Source organism: Papio anubis, chromosome 11 (genome assembly GCF_008728515.1).
Source record: "Papio anubis isolate 15944 chromosome 11, Panubis1.0, whole genome shotgun sequence".
Classification (NCBI taxonomy): Eukaryota; Metazoa; Chordata; class Mammalia; order Primates; family Cercopithecidae; genus Papio; species Papio anubis.
In genome coordinates this window covers 23,150,217-23,168,646 of record NC_044986.1, presented here as the reverse complement: position 1 = coordinate 23,168,646, position 18,430 = coordinate 23,150,217, and the positions used below count along the sequence as shown (strand labels likewise).

The window sequence follows — 18,430 nt, the reverse complement described above, 5'->3', positions numbered from 1 at the left end:
TCTCAGTACCATCTTTCATTTGGGGCAAGAGAGATCAGAGCTGTTTCACACGAGGGCCAGTTTTTGCAAAAATGGCATTGGAGAAAGCTGGTTTGAAACTGTGCATACATGAGGTCTTCCTAACATTTTTAGATGTTTACGGGTGTTTCAACACGAATAACTCAGGTTGTGGTTCTCACAGAAACAAAAAAGTCAGTCATTGTTCTAATAATGGAAGATAAACTTTTATCTCCAACACTCAGAAGGTTCTGCTCTATCGTAGCTAAAGGATGCAGCGATCACCCAGGCAAAATTTGTCACAAGATGGAAAATGAGCAAAGAGTATGTGTGGTATAATTATATTATGGTCCAAAATGAGAATACGTCGGCTTTAAAATGACAATTGCTAATTGTTCCTCTCATAGCAGCAACACATTATTATGTTTTTAAAAGTGCACAAAGGCTTTCTTGAAGGCTTTGGGAGAGTGTGTGCATGTATACATATTCTGTAAGTTTTATACAGAGTATTTCACAAAGAAATGTATTTTCCTTTTTTTAAAAGAAAAGTTTCCATGACCTGTAAGAGTTTTTCTCCCCTCCCCTCCCCTCCCCTCCCCTCCCCTCCCCTCCTTTCCTTTCCTTTCCTTTCCTTTTCAGATGGAGTTTCACTCTTGTTGCCCAGACTGTAGTGCAATGGCGTGATCTTGGCTCACTGCAATCTCTGCCTCCTGGGTTCAAGAGATTCCCCTGCCTCAGCCTCCCGAGTAGCTGGGATTACAGGCATGCGCCATCACGCCTGGCTAATTTTGTATTTTTAGTAGAGACCGGGTTTCTCTATGTTGGTCAGGCTGGTCGCCAACTCCCAACCTCAGGTGATCCGCCCACCTCGGCCTCCCAAAGAGCTGGGATTACAGGCCTGCGCCACTGCGCCTGGCCATCAAGAGTTTTTATGACAATGTGTATGAAGCTGCCTCTGAGTAGGGTGGCTGCATCGCACACCTCCAGGGGGCAGCATTGTCTTTGTCCTTTATATAAATGGTTTTCCTGGAGGAAAACTCCAGGTGACCTTGCAAAGTAACCATATTTAGATGGGCTTGTCATAGAGATATTTTCCAAGGAAGTGCAGAAGAGTATTGTTCACTACATCTTGTTCCTTTCTTAGATACAAGTTACATCAGAATAGGGGACTCAGGCCCTTGCCTGGGTCTGGATTGGAAAAAAAAGATCTTACCATGGGCCAGTCTGTGCTAAGTCAGATACAATTTAATATACAAGCATCTTATCAGACATTTCAGTGATGTGGAAACTTAGGCCAAGAGAAGTTAAGGGACTTGTCCAAGCTCACACAGTCTGTATGCAGCAGCGCTGGGATTTGAACCCTTTCCTGTGGCACTCTAGAGCAGCCTTCAATTATCCCCTGCCGCCTCCAGTACTTCCCAGGGCTGGAAAGCATCCATGATTGCTGACAGCAGCGGCAGTGAAACAATGTCAGCTGGGGAAGGGGTCTTCAAAGGCAAAAGGTGGAATTCAGTTGGGGAGGAGGGTGGTTCCTGAGCTGCCACTTCTGCCTTTCAAATAAAAGGGAGCCAGGTGTGGAGGCATCCTGGTGTGAGCTTTGCACAGCTGAACCACGGCTGGGGAGACGAGTGTGGAGAGGGATGCTGACATCTCCTCCCACTTCTGAAAAATAACTTTGCATTTGAAGGGAGAAAGGAGTGAGTAAATCTGTAACTCGGATTTGGACGGCCTGGGGATTTCATTTGGCTGTGTGAAGGCACACACAGGTGCCTGCAAGTGTGTGCATGATTACGTATGTATGTGTGTCTGTGTGTAGGAGTGTTTGTGTTGGGGGTGGGGAGATCTCCTGGTTACACACTGGTTCCCTTCTTCCCATTTGGATTGGGGGCTTTTATTTAAGTCATAGCAGCCACCATGTATGGAGACCTAACTATGTGCCAAGCATTGTGCTGGACAATTTTTGAGGTATTATTTTTCTGTGAAAAAAGTAGTTTGTTTTTATGCAGGTGCACCCAGAGACATCAAATATTTTTTTCCATTCCGGTTAAAACAGTGTTCTACTCTGTGGTAAGTCTTGAAGAGAGGCAGGGAAGGCTGCGGGGACGGGCAGGGGCGGTCCCGGCCTCGCTAGTCTCCACCTTTTATTTTGACCGGTCCGATGGCGACAGTCTCGCACTAGGACCCAGGCGCCAGAGCGCCTCCGTCTGTCCTGTAGGTTCATTCAATCTCCCATACACACAGACCCACTGCGAGACCGACACACACTCCCATACACTCACACACACAACTGCAGGCAGCGAGGCTCGGGAAGTCAGGCCGGCTCCTCGCCCCGGCGCCTTCTCCTCTCCAGCCGGCCGGGTCTCCCTGGGGGCCCGGAGCTCGGCCGGGCCGCGCAGCCCCGTTAGAGGACGAGCTCGGCGGACCCCCGTTGCTCCATGGGCAAACGCGGGCGGCCGCGCAAGGAGGCGCGCTGCGAGGGCGCGGGGCTGGCCCCCGCCGCGCCCCCGGTTGTGCCCCCCGCCGCGGCCGCGCCCCAGCCCCCGGCCCTGCCCGAGGAGCCTGCGGGGGCCAAGCCCAGGTGCCCCTTCTCGGACATTTTCAACACCAGCGAGAACTCGATGGAGAAGCACATTAACACTTTTCTGCAGAACGTGCAGATTCTGCTCGAGGCCGCCAGCTACCTGGAGCAGATCGAGAAAGAAAACAAAAGTAAGTTTGGGGGCCCCTGCTCTTCCTCGGCGCCCGGCTCTTTCTTTCTCCCCCACTTGGGCGACCCCTGTCGCGAGCTCGGCCCGTGCCCCCCCCCCCCCCCCCCCACACACATCCAGCCCTTGGCAGTAAAGCCGATGACACCGGAGAAAGGACACGCACGCACAAAGCTGCTAAAGATGTAACAAAGACGGGCAAGGGGGAGAGAGGGGCCTGTCGGTGCGTCGGTCTGTCCGTCTCCGGCGGGCTGGGGCTGGGAGGATGGCCCAGCGGAGGAGCGGGGGAGTGGTGTTGTTTGCTGACAACTGAGCCGAGAGCTCATCTCTTTGAGGTCGCCTTTCTTCCTTTTTTTTTTTTTTTTTTTTTTCCGGAGCCTTCTCAGGCAGACAAGTGTTGTTTTTCTGTCGCTCGTTCCTGGGTGGGGTGGGGATTAGAAGCCGAAAGTTGGAAACCATAGGCAGAGCTCAGAGGTTCCAGAAAGAAAACACAGACACACACTACAACAATAACAACCAAACAGCTCTCCACGGCGTGGGCTCGGCTCTGTCTCTCTCTCTCTCTCTCTCTCTCTCCCTCCTACTTCGCCTTTTTCCTTCCCTCTCGCAGCAGGACTGGGCTCAGGCCATCACGTCCACGGACACAGTCCCCCAGTTGCCCTGGGGTGCCACCGCCGCCCCCCCCAAAGAAAGAGGCCGGCGGGGCCAAGCAACGCCAGCAGCTCGCCCCGGACACGCCGTCCTGAGCCCGGGAAACTTGGCCGTGGGGACGCGGCTAGAAGGAAACTTTGGGATCTTGGAGAAACAATAGTTGGGGAACAAGGTGTGGGCTGTTGTGTGCTTTTTCTTTATTTTCCGGGAGACGGCTCCTGAGTGAGCGCGCAGGGCAAGCAAGGCAAACGCCTTCCTGGTCGATTTCTACCTCCCCCCCCCCAACCCGCCCACCCCCAGATTCACGTGGAGAATAGTGCGTGGGTGGGGGTGTGCTGGGAACCCCACCGTGGCCTGGCGTCTTTTTTTGTATTTATTTGTTTCATTTTTGCCACTACCAGCCAGGTCCCCCAGCTTTCCCCAGGCAGTCGACTCAGCGCCCTAACGGGGGCACGCGTGTGCAGCGTATCCAGCACGGTCCTCAGAATAATAGCTGTGAAAAGGAGGAAGGGAACTAGGCAGACAGACCGACAGACAGGAGGAAACCGGGATGTTTAATGTGTCCGAACAAGTAGGAAGATCAGTGAGGTGCGAGTGTGTGTGTGTGAGAGAGAGAGAGAGAGAAAGAAAGAAAGAAGAAAGGTCCCGATTGCAACGTGTCAGATCTTGCAACCTTCCCCCCACCCAACACAACAACCCTCAGACACAAAAACACCATTGCTGACCGACACCCCAGGTTTTTAGGATTAAAGTAACCGTGTGTTGGCAGCGCAATTATGCAGACGCTGTAAGGCCAAAACAAGGATTTGTGTTGCGAGGTCGGTGGTGCGTTCTTTTCTTTCTCTTCTCGCCTGTTTTCCCGGAGTGCTTGGGTTGCGAGAGAGGCGCATCGCAGGCTATGCAGCCGAATCGCTTCGCAATTATTAATGCTGGGGGGGGGGGGGGGGGGGGGGCGGGGGCGGGGGGGAAGCTATGTGTGCATTTGTCTGGAGGGTAGTTTCTGAAAAGCCAGAGCTGGTGGGGAGCTGGGTGAAGACGTGGTTTTGTTTGGTGTGTTTGCTTTTGTTGCAGGGGGGAGGGGCGCGATTTCTTTAGCTACCCCTATCCCCGGCTCCCAGTTCTCTGGAGTCTGTCCCGTGGCTTTGACTCTAACTAGGGGTACACCCCATGAGGGCACCTTGGCAGTGTGTGGCGAAGCTGGCTTGTCCCCCCACCCCAGCCCCCCACCCCCGCCCGCCAGCGAGGTGTATGGAGGAGGCGGTCGGAGCTTCCTCAGCGTCCCGCCCCCACTTCGCACCAGCTCCGCAGACAATCGGAGACCTCCCCCCGCCCCACCCCGCCGCCCTGGCCGCCGCCACCTCGTTGTTTACCCCGTGCCGGGGCTCCGGCGTGGCCACCAGTCACGTAAGCAGAGAGCCAGGCGCGCTGGGCTCGGGCTGCCCCGCGCGGGGCGGGCCCGTGGCGGCGTAACCGGGCTCCAGAGGCTGGTGAAGCCGAGGGGCTTCCTCCCAGCCCATCTCCCGAAGCGTCCGCCCTGCAAATCTGCCGGCCCCCGAGAGGGGTTTGGAACCTTAGCGCCCTAGTCTAAGTCAACTTCGTGTGCGTAATAAGTCCCTCGGCCCCGCAGCCCCCCTCCTCCGGCCGGCTCCCGGAGGGAGTATTTTTAGCTCTCTCGCCTCTTTTCGCCACTGCTGTTTGGCTCTAAATGACGTGATGCCAACGGCCCCCAGATTTCCCCGAGAGCTCGGGGCGCTGCGCTGTGCCCACTTTGGCTGCAGAGACCCTGCTCCAGGCCCTCGCCCGTCTCCAACAGCTCGGACAGGCTGGGGTGACCTCTGGCAAACTCCGTGCGACCACCCGCCAGGCCCTCCGTTGTTCCCCTCGCAAAGAGAGGCGGCCCACGGGGGCCACTTTATCCCACCCACCCCCTCTCCTCCCCTCCTTCTGCCCGGTCTAGGTCTCTGGGTACGGAAAACGGCGGGCCCTACATCTGCCTCGTTTTATGGGGGGCGCTTCTTCGCGCTGGCGGCGCTCGTCGTTGTTTTCTGCTCGCTGCACACAATGCCCGCGCGTCACGGCAATCCGCGTGTGCACAGCAATAACGCGAGTTGGGGGGCGGGTCGTGCGTGCGCCCGGCTCGGGCACTGCGGGTCGCTCTGCGCGCGCGGGGCTTGTTTTGCTCCAGAGCTCTGCTTTCCGAAACGCTTACATCATTCAGTCGTTGGGGGAGGGAGAGGGATCTGGGCGTTCCGATAGGATTCCAGCATCTACCGGGTCCCTGGTTTCTGGAAGGCAGCAAGGACCCTAGCTTTTTAGTTATTATTATTGGGGGTGGGGTGAGGTAGTTTGTTGTGTACTTTTTTTTTTTTAGGTCACTACTGCAAAAGGGCATCGCTGGCCGACTCAGGTGCACAACCTCCCCGCCTTCATTTCAGCGAGTTCCCCTATAATCACTTGATCTCGGTTTCTCCGCCTTCTCCTCCTCCCCCTCCCGGCTAGAGACACATGGTTTTCACATGGAGACAAACTTCTTTCCTCCGACTGGACTTGACCTAGCTGCGTCATTCAGCCAATCGGCAGCTCCAGCCTCTTCTGACGTCACGCGTTGCTGAGGCCGGAGGCTGCGGGGGTGGAGCCAGGATGCAAGCCAGGAAATCTCCCGGAGCTGTAGTGAGGCCAGCTGGTCCTGTCTCTTCTTAAAGGGACGCTTTTCTCTCCGGAGATGAGTGTCGGGCCCCGATTCTCCATTTCGGGTTCGGTGAGACCTTTCTGAGATGCACGGTGGACCCTGGTCACGAGTTAATACGTTCCATTTTTACTGCTGTTTGCAAAGTACTTACTTGGCAGGAGCTTGCCTTATTTTCCATCGTAGCCAGAACTGCTTTTCGTTCCCTTGTTGAGGTTTCCGTACTGGTAGTGTTCACCAAGTTGTGGCCACATTGCTGAATTATTTCTAGTGGAGAGGTTGAGTTTTCTTGGAGGAGGGGTTCAAATTAAGTCACCCGTTGTTGACTGTTTGCTGTGTGCAAGGCAGGGGGATTCTCTAGGAAAGGCAGGTACATTCTCCCAAAATTCCAACTGATGTGAATCTCTACGGATCACAAATTGAAGGCCTCCAGAAATATTAATCAAGAAGGCTGTGACCCTGTTACCATAAATTCAGAAATTATATGTAAATAATCTCTGACATCACCTATACGCATTTTGAGTCCAGTGGAAGGGTGGGAATTAAGGACTGACTCATAAGTAGAAAAAGATTTTGGAAAAGGTTAAAACTTTTAAAAGAGAAGAAGAGATCCATAAAGGGATGTTATGTGCATAAGAGCTGACTGGCAGGTAAGTGAAAGAAGCTGTGAGAGCAGGTAAGGTCTGGAGGAGAGAAATGGGCTTCCTAGTGTCTGGGGGAGGTTGCTTTGGAGGCAACACTTAAGATAGGGAAGGACGATCAGATGAGAGTAGAAAACCATAAGGCTCCTTGGAGTGGATCACCTGGGTTTGAGGGTGGGGTGCTTTCCTAGGGGCATGGAGAGCCCAAGAAGCAGCCTCTTCCTCCTGGCAGGGGAAGCTGCTGTTGTATGGTGTCATTTGGCCCCACCCTGCCTTCCTGACTTAATCTCCTTTGCCTTGCCCTGAAACCTCTGTGTCTGTCCGGCAGATCCACCAGCAAGTAGGCTTCACAGTCGAACCTCTGTGCTCGACTTAGACTCTTCTACTGTCTAGAATGCCTTCATTCTCTTATTCCCCTAGGGATATCTGTATCCTACCTTCTCTTCAAGACTTAGGGCAGTTTCCACCTCTTCCAGGAAGCTGCCCCTAGGTATTTCAGCCCATTTGGCTCTATTTCTTAAGTCATTGTACTTGAGAGAATGAAACCTTTGCAGTCACATGGAGCAGGGCCCAGCTTGCTACTCTACTGCTTACTGGCTTTGTGACTTTGTACACAACTTACTTAGCCTGAGGTTCCATTTCCTTTTTGCAAAATAGGGATAACAATAGTATGACCCTCATATCATTGTCAAACAACTAAATGAGGCACTGCACTTAAATATTTAACGTACCTGAAATATAATAGGTGCTCAATAAATAGCACCTTCTCTGAGCTTTGATAATCAGTACCATGCACTTCTCTACTTGCTTCCTGTGTGTTAGCTTTATCTTTACAAGGACATTATTAGTAACTTAAGAGAAAAGATCACTTACAGTATTCAGTGTAGTTACCCATTGCATATAGCACACCACTGGGCATACAGTAGTAGATCCTTAACATAAATTTTTTGATTGGTTAGATTTGTCATTTACTAGCTATGGCACAAGGATCAGGTTTGGAGGCCAGGGAACACATGACAGCCTTTCTGAAGATTTGGAGAAGAGTCAGAAATACTGATCTCCAACTCCCTTGGGTGATGAGACCAATCCCTGTAAGAAGATGATAGTTGAGACCTGAAGAGCTGAGACTGCATCCTGTGAACAGCTGTGACCCTGAGAACAAATAAGAAAGTAGGAGACTAGAGTGACTTCTGCTGAAATTGAGGGCTTTGACGGCAACTAATGTTCAAGCTGGTCGCATTTTTGCATGGCAACAATCTTATGATGAATTCATACATTTTTCAAATGTACATTGAACGTCTACTATGTGCAGATGGTTCTTTCTGAAAACTCTGTAGGTTGAAATATGGTGGGAGTGGAGTAGGGTATTTGTCTTTAGTGGAGTTATGTGAAGAGCATTCTTACATCAGGCCCTATTTCCCTGCATCCCAAATTATGTTCCCCAGATTTAACTTATTTTTTCCAGTTTTAAATATGATCTCTGCTAACTGGTAAATACCAGAAGAAGGCTTTTTTGAGGATATTGTTATGGCTTTCAGAGTCACAGAGCTCCCAAGGACTGCATGCCCTGGAAAAGGGGATCCAGGGAAAGGGGACAAGGCCTTGGAAGTTAGAGAAGCTGAATTGAGCCATTCCTGGTTTGGGAGCAAAAAGAAGGCTCCATTAGCTACCAAGGCAAAACAGTAGCTGCTCATCCATCTCTCGTCTCTGATCAAAACACTTTCCCACGGACACATCCAGAAATGGGGATTCATCTGGGGATGCCTGGGCAAAAGTCTAGAGGTGAAACTGAAGAAAATGAAGAGGGTGCCGGCATGCAGCAGCAGCAACTAATTGTATGGCATAATATCAATAATGGCTACCATTTATTGAACACTGACTATATTGCAAGTATGAGGCTATGCATTCATTATCTCCCTCGATCTTCATGCTAACCTTCTGATGGATGCAATTTTATTACCCCCTTTTACGGAGGAGGGAACTCAGGAGCGGGGATGCCAGGTAATTTGCCCAAAGGACATATAGCTAGTAAGTGACAGAGCTGAGTTTTGAACTTAGGCCTCTAATTCCAGAGCCTGTGCTCTTAACCATATACACATGTACTCATTTTACAGCCAAGGAATGAAGTCCAGAGAGGTGAAGTGACTTACTCAAGGTCACCCAGGAACCTGAAGCAGAGCTGGTATTTGAAACACCTTGTTTATTGTCCAAGGTCTTCTTGTACACACCTTGCTTAGAAAAGGTTTAGAAGTGAGGCTGGAGACAGAATAGCCAACCAGAGAGTTTTTTTTTTTTTTTGGTCTTTCAGAGTTGTTCAACTCTCCTGGCCTTAACTCAAGTTTAGGGCTCCTAGGAAACACCACCCCCCTCCTACTGCCTTTCCCAAGTCTGTCCTCTGGGCATATTAGAGGACTTGGGCTGTTGCTATGGTACTGGGGCCAACAGCAGGTTCATCAAAAGCTGGGTCTTTTGCCTTTTGAAAAAAAAAAACCAAGCCCTGCAGAAGCGAATTGGCCACAAAGATTTGCATCAGTCATTGTGGCTTATTCTGTTTTAGATCCCCCTGCCTCCCTACCCCACCCCCTCCTCCCTACCACCACTACTTTCTATAAATACAGTTGGATAAATATTGATTTAAACTGGGTTTCTGGAGGAGAAGCACATGCTTGCCTTGGCTTGGTCTTCACTTAGATACCACCAGTATGTCAAGCCTGACACACCTAACCCCCGACAGCTCTGGCTTCCAAATGTCCTGTTTTGGGGAGATGAATTGTGGTTTTGTGGCTTTTGAGTTTTTGTTTTTTTTTTTTAAAGGAGAGAAAGAAAAAGAAAGAAAAAAATAACAACCCAGCAAGAAATGGGAGTTTTCCTGCAGAATGAGGCAAGCAGTTTTCAGCAGGCAGAAATGCGGGAGCTTTATGGTAATCTGGCCTCCTAAACCATTCTTCTCCTGGGTTCATGCCATTCTCCTGCCTCAGCCTCCCAAGTAGCTGGGTCTACAGGTGGGTGCCACCATGCCTGGCTAATTTTTGTATTTTTAGTAGAGATGGGTTTTCACCATGCTGGCTAGGCTGGTCTCGAACTCCTGACCTTGTGTTCTGCCCGTCTTGGCCTCCCAAAGTGCTAGGATTACAGGCGTGAGCCACCGCTCTGGGTCCAGGTTTTGTTTTTAAAGGAGGCAGGTAGTACCACAGAGCATCAGGTCCAGAAGGAGCCCCAGAGGTCACAGAGCATCCATCATCTGTACAGTCATGGAGTCTTAGACCCAGAGAGGGACACTGGCTTGCCCAAGATGACACAGCAGAGGCAGAACGAGGTCTTTCTGGGCTGTGTTCCCTCCCACCTGATATGAGAATCAGTTCCAGGTAGAGTCCCAACCTGGGCATTTGTTTCACAGGTCCAGTGCTCGTAAAGTCAGCAATTTTCAAACCTGGTTTACTGATCCCAGGGTGTGTCCGGTTATTGCAAAGGTCGTTGCAACATTCTCAATAGTCTTTCAAAATGAAGCTAATTTCAATTTGCCATACTTAGAAAAATACTGTCTTTTACATTTGGGGGGTGGGAGGAGGGAGGAGCTAGAAGGTGGTGGCAGTGTCCAGATGGCTATCTCAAGCCTTGACTGAGGAGGAGGAATTCAAGTCTCGGGGGATCCTGCTGGAGGTCAAGAGTGGAGCTCTAGACTCACAGTGGGGAGAGAGAAAAAAAGAGAGGAAGGGAGGACGGAAGGGAATGGGAGAGGCTTCAATTCCCCAGGGATAGACACCTGCTCTCTGGCTCTTCTAACTTAAAGGAAGCAATTGTCTCTGATGTCATTGTATCCGAGTGGCCTGGCTAGAGGTGTTAAAGCTGTCAACAGCTGACTTGATCTTTGTGGTCAAAAATAATGGGCATTTGCCACCATCATGCTGAGCAGGAGGCTCCTTCTTTGCTTCCTCATCTTGGCAGAATGTGTGCTGGGCCCCTTGCTTATGAAATGTTTTGAAAGTTCAGGTGACCCTTGCTTTGAGCAATACACTCTAGGAAATATATGTAAACAGAATTCTTTTTCAAAAAAAATTTAGAGAAACCTCTTGAAAAGCCCTTGTGGCAACTATTTTAGTAAGATGTGGAATTACGTTGTGAGCCATTCTCCCTAAATTTGTGTTTATTCATTCATTTATTAATTAAAACATAAAGAGTACATACTTGCTTAATGGGAGCACTGGGCTAGGTCTTGGAGGTAGAGTCCCTGCCCTCATGGAGTGTATTATTGTAGTGCCAGGTTTTAGAGGTAGAGTTCCTGTCCTCATGGAGTGTACGATTCTACTGCCAGGTTTTAGAATTTCGCTTGTCTTAAAGTGAACCCCAACAATGCAGGATGGCATTTGACTTGAGGTTTTCTGTCTTTGGTTCTAGCCATCGTTATAGACTGAATAAAAATTTAGCCTGGGCTTCCTAAAGGAGTAGTTCCTTCCCTCCCTGTCTCTTCTATCTATGTTTAAAATATATACATATTTTTGGAGACAGGGTCTTGCTCTTTACCCAGGCTGGAGTACAGTGGTACAGTCTCAGCTCATTACAACCTCTACTTCCTGGGCTCAAGCAATCCTCCCTGCCTCAGCCTCCCGAGTAGGTGGGACTATAGGAGTGTGCCACCTTGCCCCACTGATTTTTTTACTTTCTGTAAATACAAGATTTTGCTATGTTGCCTAGGCTGGTCTCGAACTCCTGGGCTGAAGCAGTCCGCCAACCTCGGCCTCCAAAAGTGCTGGAATTACAGGCGGGAGCTACCGTGCCCGGCCTACAATCCTTTGTGTTTTTGTGTTTGTCCTTGTCATGTCTACAGATCTATTTTTTTTTTCTTTTACTGCCTGAGCTTAGGAAACTGTAAGCAACATTGTAAATAAATACATTCCACTCTCAGTTCTTTACAGATAGGGGCCTTCTGCACTTGGAGGATTGTCCACACCAGCATTCCTCCCAAGTCCACTCTCCTGTACAATATGCTCTTGGCCACAGACCTCTAATATCCAACTCCCGTGTCTGTAAGGAAATGTAGACACAGCAAAATTAGAAAGATAAACACACGGTCCTGAGGGAGAGGGAGATTGAGAAATTCAAACTAAAGCCAATAAAAGGGGATTTGGATTACCTACTATTTGAAATTTCTTTTTCTGTGTCTTTATTGCCATTAGCAAGGATACTTGAATAAAGATGATTTGGGAGTAGGAAGGCTATTGTATTGAAGTGGAGGGCATGCCCAGGGTTGCTCTGGGCAAGTGAAAGCTGGTGTGGACTTTGTGTTTATTTCTACAGGGGCCCAGAACTACCTTATGGTGCCCGTGTGTTATTTCCCTCTTACCTCCACTACAGCCTGACCGTCCTGCCGTATTTCTTGGCTCCCAAGACTGTGCGTGCCTTGCATACAACCTTCAATTTTTTCTACCAGTTGTAAAACTGAGCTATGTTCAACAAATAATTTCTAAAACCTGCCAGAGAGCCAAGCTCTGTGCTTGGTGCTTCCAAAGTGAAGCATGTATGATCTCCAGTTCCATGTCTATATTCTAGTTCAAATGACAGACATAGAAATCAGTCAACAATTTTTGTCTGTCTTCTGGGAGTGTGATAACCTTTCCCAAGAGAGCTGCTGACAAGCGCAGTGCCTTCTCTGTTTTCCAAAGGAATGGTGATAATGGCCTCCTGTTATTGAGCATTTACTATGGGCCAGCACAATGCTACACGCTTTATATTAAATTCTCACAAACATCCAATATGCAGGTGCTGTAATAACCCTCATGTTGTAGATGAGGAAAGCCTTAGCTTTAGCAAGGCTAACTTTCCTAAGGCCACAGGCTAATAAATAGTGGAGTAGAGACTAAAACCTCAGGGTTTTCTTTCTTCCTAGAGAGACCTTAGGGCTCTGGGAAAAGCCCTGGGGAGTAAGAAATGTGCAAGAGGCAAGAATTGGAATCTGGAGGCCGGGCGCGGTGGTTCACGCCTGTAATCCCAGCACTTTGGGAGGCTGAGGTGGGTGGATCACAAGGTCAGGAGATCAAGACCATCCTGGCTAACACGGTGAAATCCCGTCTCTACTAAAAATACAAAAGTTAGCCAGGCGTGGTGGTGGGCGCCTGTAATCCCAGCTACTCAGGAGGCTGAGGCAGGAGAATGGTGTGAACCCGGGAGGCGGAGCTTGCAGTGAGCCGAGATCACGCCACTGCACTCTAGCCTGGGTGACAGAGCAAGACTCCATCAAAAAAAAAAAAAAAAAAAAAAAAGATTTGGAATGTGGAATGTTTTAACTTAGGCTGAGGGTCTCTTTGGGGATGCCTCCCTGGAGCGACTTCCTTTTCTCCCCACTCTTGCTAGGGTAGAGAGCAGGCTGTCAGAACCTCTAGGGCCCTTTGGGTGTTGACAGTGGAGCCAAATGGCTCCTTTCTCTAGACGGAGATGGTTTAGGGTGTCACTGCTTGCACGTGCAGTAGTACCTTGCCCAGCACCCCCTGGGGAACTCACCCAACCAGTAGGTCTCCTGTGGTTCTGCATACGAGGGTGTCAGGGTGTGAATCCACACCCTCTCAGGCTGTATTAGGCTTCTGGAGGCGCCTGAGCTTGTAGGGCAACTGGGCTGGCCCATACATGGAGCCAAGGGCTTCTGCCAGGGAAGCCAGAGGAGAGAGGCAAGTGTGAGCTGCAGAGATGAACATTAGGTCCTCGCTGCCACTGTGACAGTGTGGGTCAGCTGGTTCCGGTCAGACAATGACATAGGCCAACCTCTTCCTCTTGCTGATCCAGAGCTAGGAGATAAGAGGGATCTTAAATATAACTGGGTTTGGCCGGGCATGGTGGCTCATGCCTGTAATCCCAGCACTTTGGGAGGCCGAAGTGGGTGGATCACCTGAGGTCAGGAGTTCGAGACCAGTCTGGCCAACATGGTGAAACCCCATCTCTACTAAAAAGTACAAAAATTAGCCGGGCATGGTGGTGGGTGCCTGTAATCCCAGGTACTCGGGAGGCTGAGGCAGGAGAATTGCTTGAACCCGAGAGGCGGAGGTTGCAGTGAGTCAAGGTCGTGCCACTGCACTCCAGCCTGGGCGACAGAGTGAGACTCTGTCTCAGAAAACAAAAACAAAAGCAAAAAAACCCAAAATGTAACTGGGTTCCTGTTACTTACTTTTTAAAAGCCCTTCAATAGTTTCTTTCCTGCCTCACTTAAAATAAAATCCGAACTCCTTGCCATGGCCTTCATCATTGCCGTTCAGAGTGAGTGTGATTGGAGGATGGAGAGCCTTGGTACCTGCTGGGAGCTTGTCAGAAATGAGACTCCAGATCTGCTGCAGCAGGATCTGCATTTGCCACAATACCCAGGTGATTTGTGTGCTCCTTAAAGTTTGAGAAGATGTCCTAAACAGTCTTTGTGATCATCCCAGAACTCCTCACCCACCCACCTAAACCTTACCCCACTTTTATCATTTATCCTGTATTCTACTCATCACAATTTACACTTACTCTACTTGCTTATTGTCAGTCTGGAGGGCTAGAATATAAGCACATAGAGGACAGGGACCATAAGTAGTTTTGTTCATTATTTTATCTTTGGCATCTAGCTTAGTGCCTGGCACATAACAGATGCTTAAGGAATATTTATTGAATAAATGATGAGTTTTCTGCCTTTATCTTTCTGACCTAGTGTTTCTCAACACAGGAGCTGTTGGTGTGACAGTTCTTGTACAGATTTGTCTGGAATATGGCAGGATTTAACATCCTTGGTTCCCACCCACTAAATGCCACTGGAAACTCCCTAGTCGTTGTGACAATAAAAAAGACACTCCTACAATGTTTCTAACACCTCTTAGTGTGATGGGATTGCCCTTGGTTGAGACCATTGCTTTAACCAATTTCGTCTGACCTTATGCGATTGAACATAACATGATGTATGCTGTAGGGTCCAAGAGTCAGAAAATTCAGGTTCAAATCTTTTCATAGCCTTTGTGACCTTGGGCAAATCACCTAACCTTTCTGGGTCTTATTTGTAAAACAGGAATCTCAGAGGCGTGCTGAGGATTAAATGAACTGACTAGAGGAGCAGCAACGTGCATGGCAGCCCTAGTTATGTGGCAGCTAGTAGGCAAATGGTTGCGTGTTGTTCTAGGATCTAGGGACAATCCCAGCTTCCTCAAATCAAACCACTGTTGCTGGAAGAGCTGGTGAGATCAGCTACACCTTGGACAGGCAAGAGAATGTTATTTTTATTATAAGTGCTGCATCTGAGACTGAGAGAACTCAGATACAAGGTGGCAGGAGCTGGTTGTGTGGTTTGGTGTTCAGGGCCTGGCTGGACCTAAGCGTGACCTCCACAAGTTTCTGCTGCCTGGAGAAGGGTGGTGATGCCAAGGGGTGGGGGCAGGGCAACTCAAGGCCAGCTCCTGGCAGGGGAGGGAAGGTTACCCAGGGCTTTGGCAAGAATGTGGGGCATCCTCTTAGCAGCAGGAGAAGGCCTCTGGCAGTCTTTTTTATTTTTTAAGGCTTTAAGAACAAGTTATATCTAACTTTGAAAGAACAGACTATTGCAATACCAACATCTAGTAAACACAAGAAAAAATACAGTTTACTTTTGCTTTCAAATATAGATGCAGAAATCCTAAACAAAAATATCAACTCTTGGAACTGAACAGTGCTTCAAAAGAATCACACACCATGGCTGACCAGGTTATTTGCCAGATATTGCTGAAAGTCACAAAATCTACCAGCATAAATGATTACAGGCACAAATTAAAGAATAAATGTGATTACACTAATAAATGTTGAAAAGTATTTGGGAGGCATTTCTAATGAAGAAAACTACTTTGACACAGCAAAGATTGTTTCCTGTGGTGGTCTTTTAATTATAGTGGAAGGGTGAGGTTGGGCCCAAGGCTTGCGGTCATCACCAGGAGTGAAGGAGTTCACTCTGATGGCAACATTTCCTTGGGGAAGAATGAACCACGAACAGAAAAAAACAGCACTCGGATCCTTTGGCAATGTAACTTGATCTTGATATTTAAAGGATTGGGCCCCACAGGTTTAAAAAGCTTGAGTTCTAACCCTTATTCCATCAGTTTGATAGACAGCTGTTGGCCTTCTGCCAGTTACCATACCTCTCTGAGCCTGAACTTTCTCAACTGAAAAATGGGGACTGTATTGAGAAACAAACTTAATAACACAAACTTCTATGACATAAACCTTGAAATGTTATTTGGGGAAATATTCACTTGGCATGGCCCTAGCAAACTCCTCCCAAATACCTTATCAGTAGCACCCTGGTGTCACCCCAAGTGGGGTGCTCCAGAGTAAGCAAGCCACTTAGATGTGCATGTTAATTGAGTCCTGCAATGCAGACGTCTTCTTGGATCCAAGTTCATGCAAAAAAGAAGGAAAAGGACATTTGAGAGATTAACACATCCATTATAATCACTGAAATAGGCTGCTGTAATAAGGGCCATTTAATAAAATGTAAGAAGCCCTTTTCTAAGAGGGAAGAGATGGGTCAGGATGGAAGTCAAGTGCAGCTGTTTGAGCCTTTGCCAGTGGTCTGATCTCACCAGTAAAACTGGAGTTAAAAAACAACAAACTTCCAGATTCAGCCGTCTCAGATAAACACTGCCTCCCCCTGGCGTTCCACCCACCCCAAGTCCTTTCCCTTTCTCCCCAGCTCGGGCAGCACCTGAGTCGCTTGGTACGTTTCCGTGTGGTTGAGATGTCAGCCGGCAGCCCTGGCGATCGGAGCCCTGGGAGGCGGCAGCTACCTCTCGGGTTTAGCATTACGTCATCCCTTCTAGGCCCAAATTTATCTCGGCTGCACAGAGACCCGCAGCTCTGAGCTGCCGCTGACTTGAGGAGAGCTTACGCATGAACTTAGGCAAGGCTGACTCACCGGGCGAGGGAAAGGTTTTCTGCTGTTCTTCACGTTTCTGGGCTCCGGGGGAAGAGGAGGGGAGGAGGCTGCGGTAGTCATTTTGGAGTGGGGGATGGAAAAATGTGTAACTGTTACGGTTCTCACTTAAGAGCTTGTAGTTCACCTCCCCTATCCCCAATGTTGAGTATTTGAAAACGCCCATCCTTAAAGATAGTTGCAGAAAACAGTGCCCTATTCAGTAAACACTTTGCAGTTTCAGGGAAGTTTTCCAAAGTGCAAGGTGTCATCAACACAGTGACTTTGGACTTGTAACTTAACCTCATGGCCCCTTCCTCTCTCCCCATCTCTCCTCCCTAAAGAAAAGATACAACACATCAGCCTCCATTGTTTATGAATCTGCAATAAATCACTTGGAAATTGTCACTAAGTAAACTGTGCTGAGAAAGGACCCTTAAGAATTGAGGGCTTTGCCTGCTTCCTTCAGAAGGCAGATTGTCCCCATCTGTGGCTGTGATCGTTATAGGCCTGGGGGATTCTGGGGGACTTTTTCCATTTTCAAATGACTCCCTTGAGAGAGATACATACTTTAGGGAGAGGGCAGAACAGAGACTATGGGTAGGATTCCAGGTTCTTATATCAGTAGACTTCGGAAGCCTTGCTTTTCCTGTTTCCCCATCTGCATTTGTAGTGGAAACTAGTTCATTGGAGCAAAAGAAAGGCCATGGCTGCCTCTGGGTTCCTCTGGGTTGAGACTGTTGCTGAGGGATGGTTTGTGGGTAGCATTACTTTCCTGTGGATAGAGCCCTAAGCTTTGTGCTGGAGAGGCCCTTATAGCTGATATCCTAGGAAGGACTCCAGGAGGCAGCCAGAGCAGGGAGAAGGAAGTGGTACCTCAGTTGCTTTTGGAAAAGGCTGGAGATTTCTGTACATGAACCAGCCCTTAATACTGCCCACCATGATCATCATCTCTCCTCTTCTTCAATGCAGGTGGCCTTTTGGTGAGTCTCGCTCTACTTTCCATGTCCTCATCTCCCTCTTGGCCATGGCTCTAGAAGAAGGGCTCTAGGTTAGTTCACCTGGAGGTCAACTGTGGAAGGCCATGCATAGGCCCCAGGCCTCTTGCATCTAGCCATCTCTTCCTAACCAGCTATGGCTCTGTGACCTCTGGAATTAAAGCCATCTTGAATTCATGTATATTTTCAGTTTGTACTACTTTTCTTGATTGCTTGTCACACAAGTTTACCTCCTATTAGGAAAAGTAGAGTTGTATTTGTCCTGACCAGGCGCAGTGACTCACGTCTGTAATCCCAGCACTTTGGGAGGCTGAGGCGGGCAGATCACGAGGTCAGGAGTTCGAGACCAGCATGGCCAACATGGTGAAACCCTGTCTCTACGAAAATACAAAAAATTAGCTGGGCGTAGCGGCAGGTGCCTGTAATCCCAGCTACTTGGGAGGCTGTGTCAGGAGAATCGCTTAAACCCGGGAGGTAGAGGTTGCAATGAGCCGAGATCGCACCACTGCACTCCAGTCCGGGTGATAGAGTGAGACTCTGTCTCAAAAAAAAAAAAAAAAAAAAATTCTACCCTCAACTAACAGATGTTCTAAATGAATGATATTTTCTGTAAAATAATCCACTCCCACCCCTACCCAACATGGCCCTTGTTAAGGGTGGAGGGTAGTTGTTACCAACACCCAATGGGAAAGCTCAGATCTGAAACGACCTAGTCAACAGCTAAAAAAACAGTCCCTTTTTCAAAGCCTTTACAAAAAAAAAAAAAAAAAGTTATTCTGTGGCTTGTGAATACCTCTCATTTTGGGTCTTCTTGGATTTGATGGAATATCTATTTGGTTTTAAATGTGGTGCCAAGTGTAATA

At 48.8% G+C, this 18,430-nt stretch overlaps 1 protein-coding gene across 2 annotated transcripts in view; it reads left to right on the top strand.

Annotated features, from left to right (window-relative positions):
* Positions 1–2,228: 2,228 nt before the first annotated feature.
* The window catches only part of MXI1 (MAX interactor 1, dimerization protein), an 81,829-nt gene continuing 65,627 nt past the window's right edge, over positions 2,229–18,430 (top strand). The window contains exon 1 of one of the 2 annotated variants that reach the window (XM_009215332.3): positions 2,229–2,706. In XM_009215332.3, coding sequence (XP_009213596.3) covers positions 2,433–2,706 — 274 coding nt within the window. In that variant the 5' untranslated portion in view covers positions 2,229–2,432. Of the gene's footprint in view, positions 2,707–3,765; positions 4,172–18,430 lie in introns of those variants that run through there. The other variant, XM_017944536.2, reaches the window with a different exon arrangement.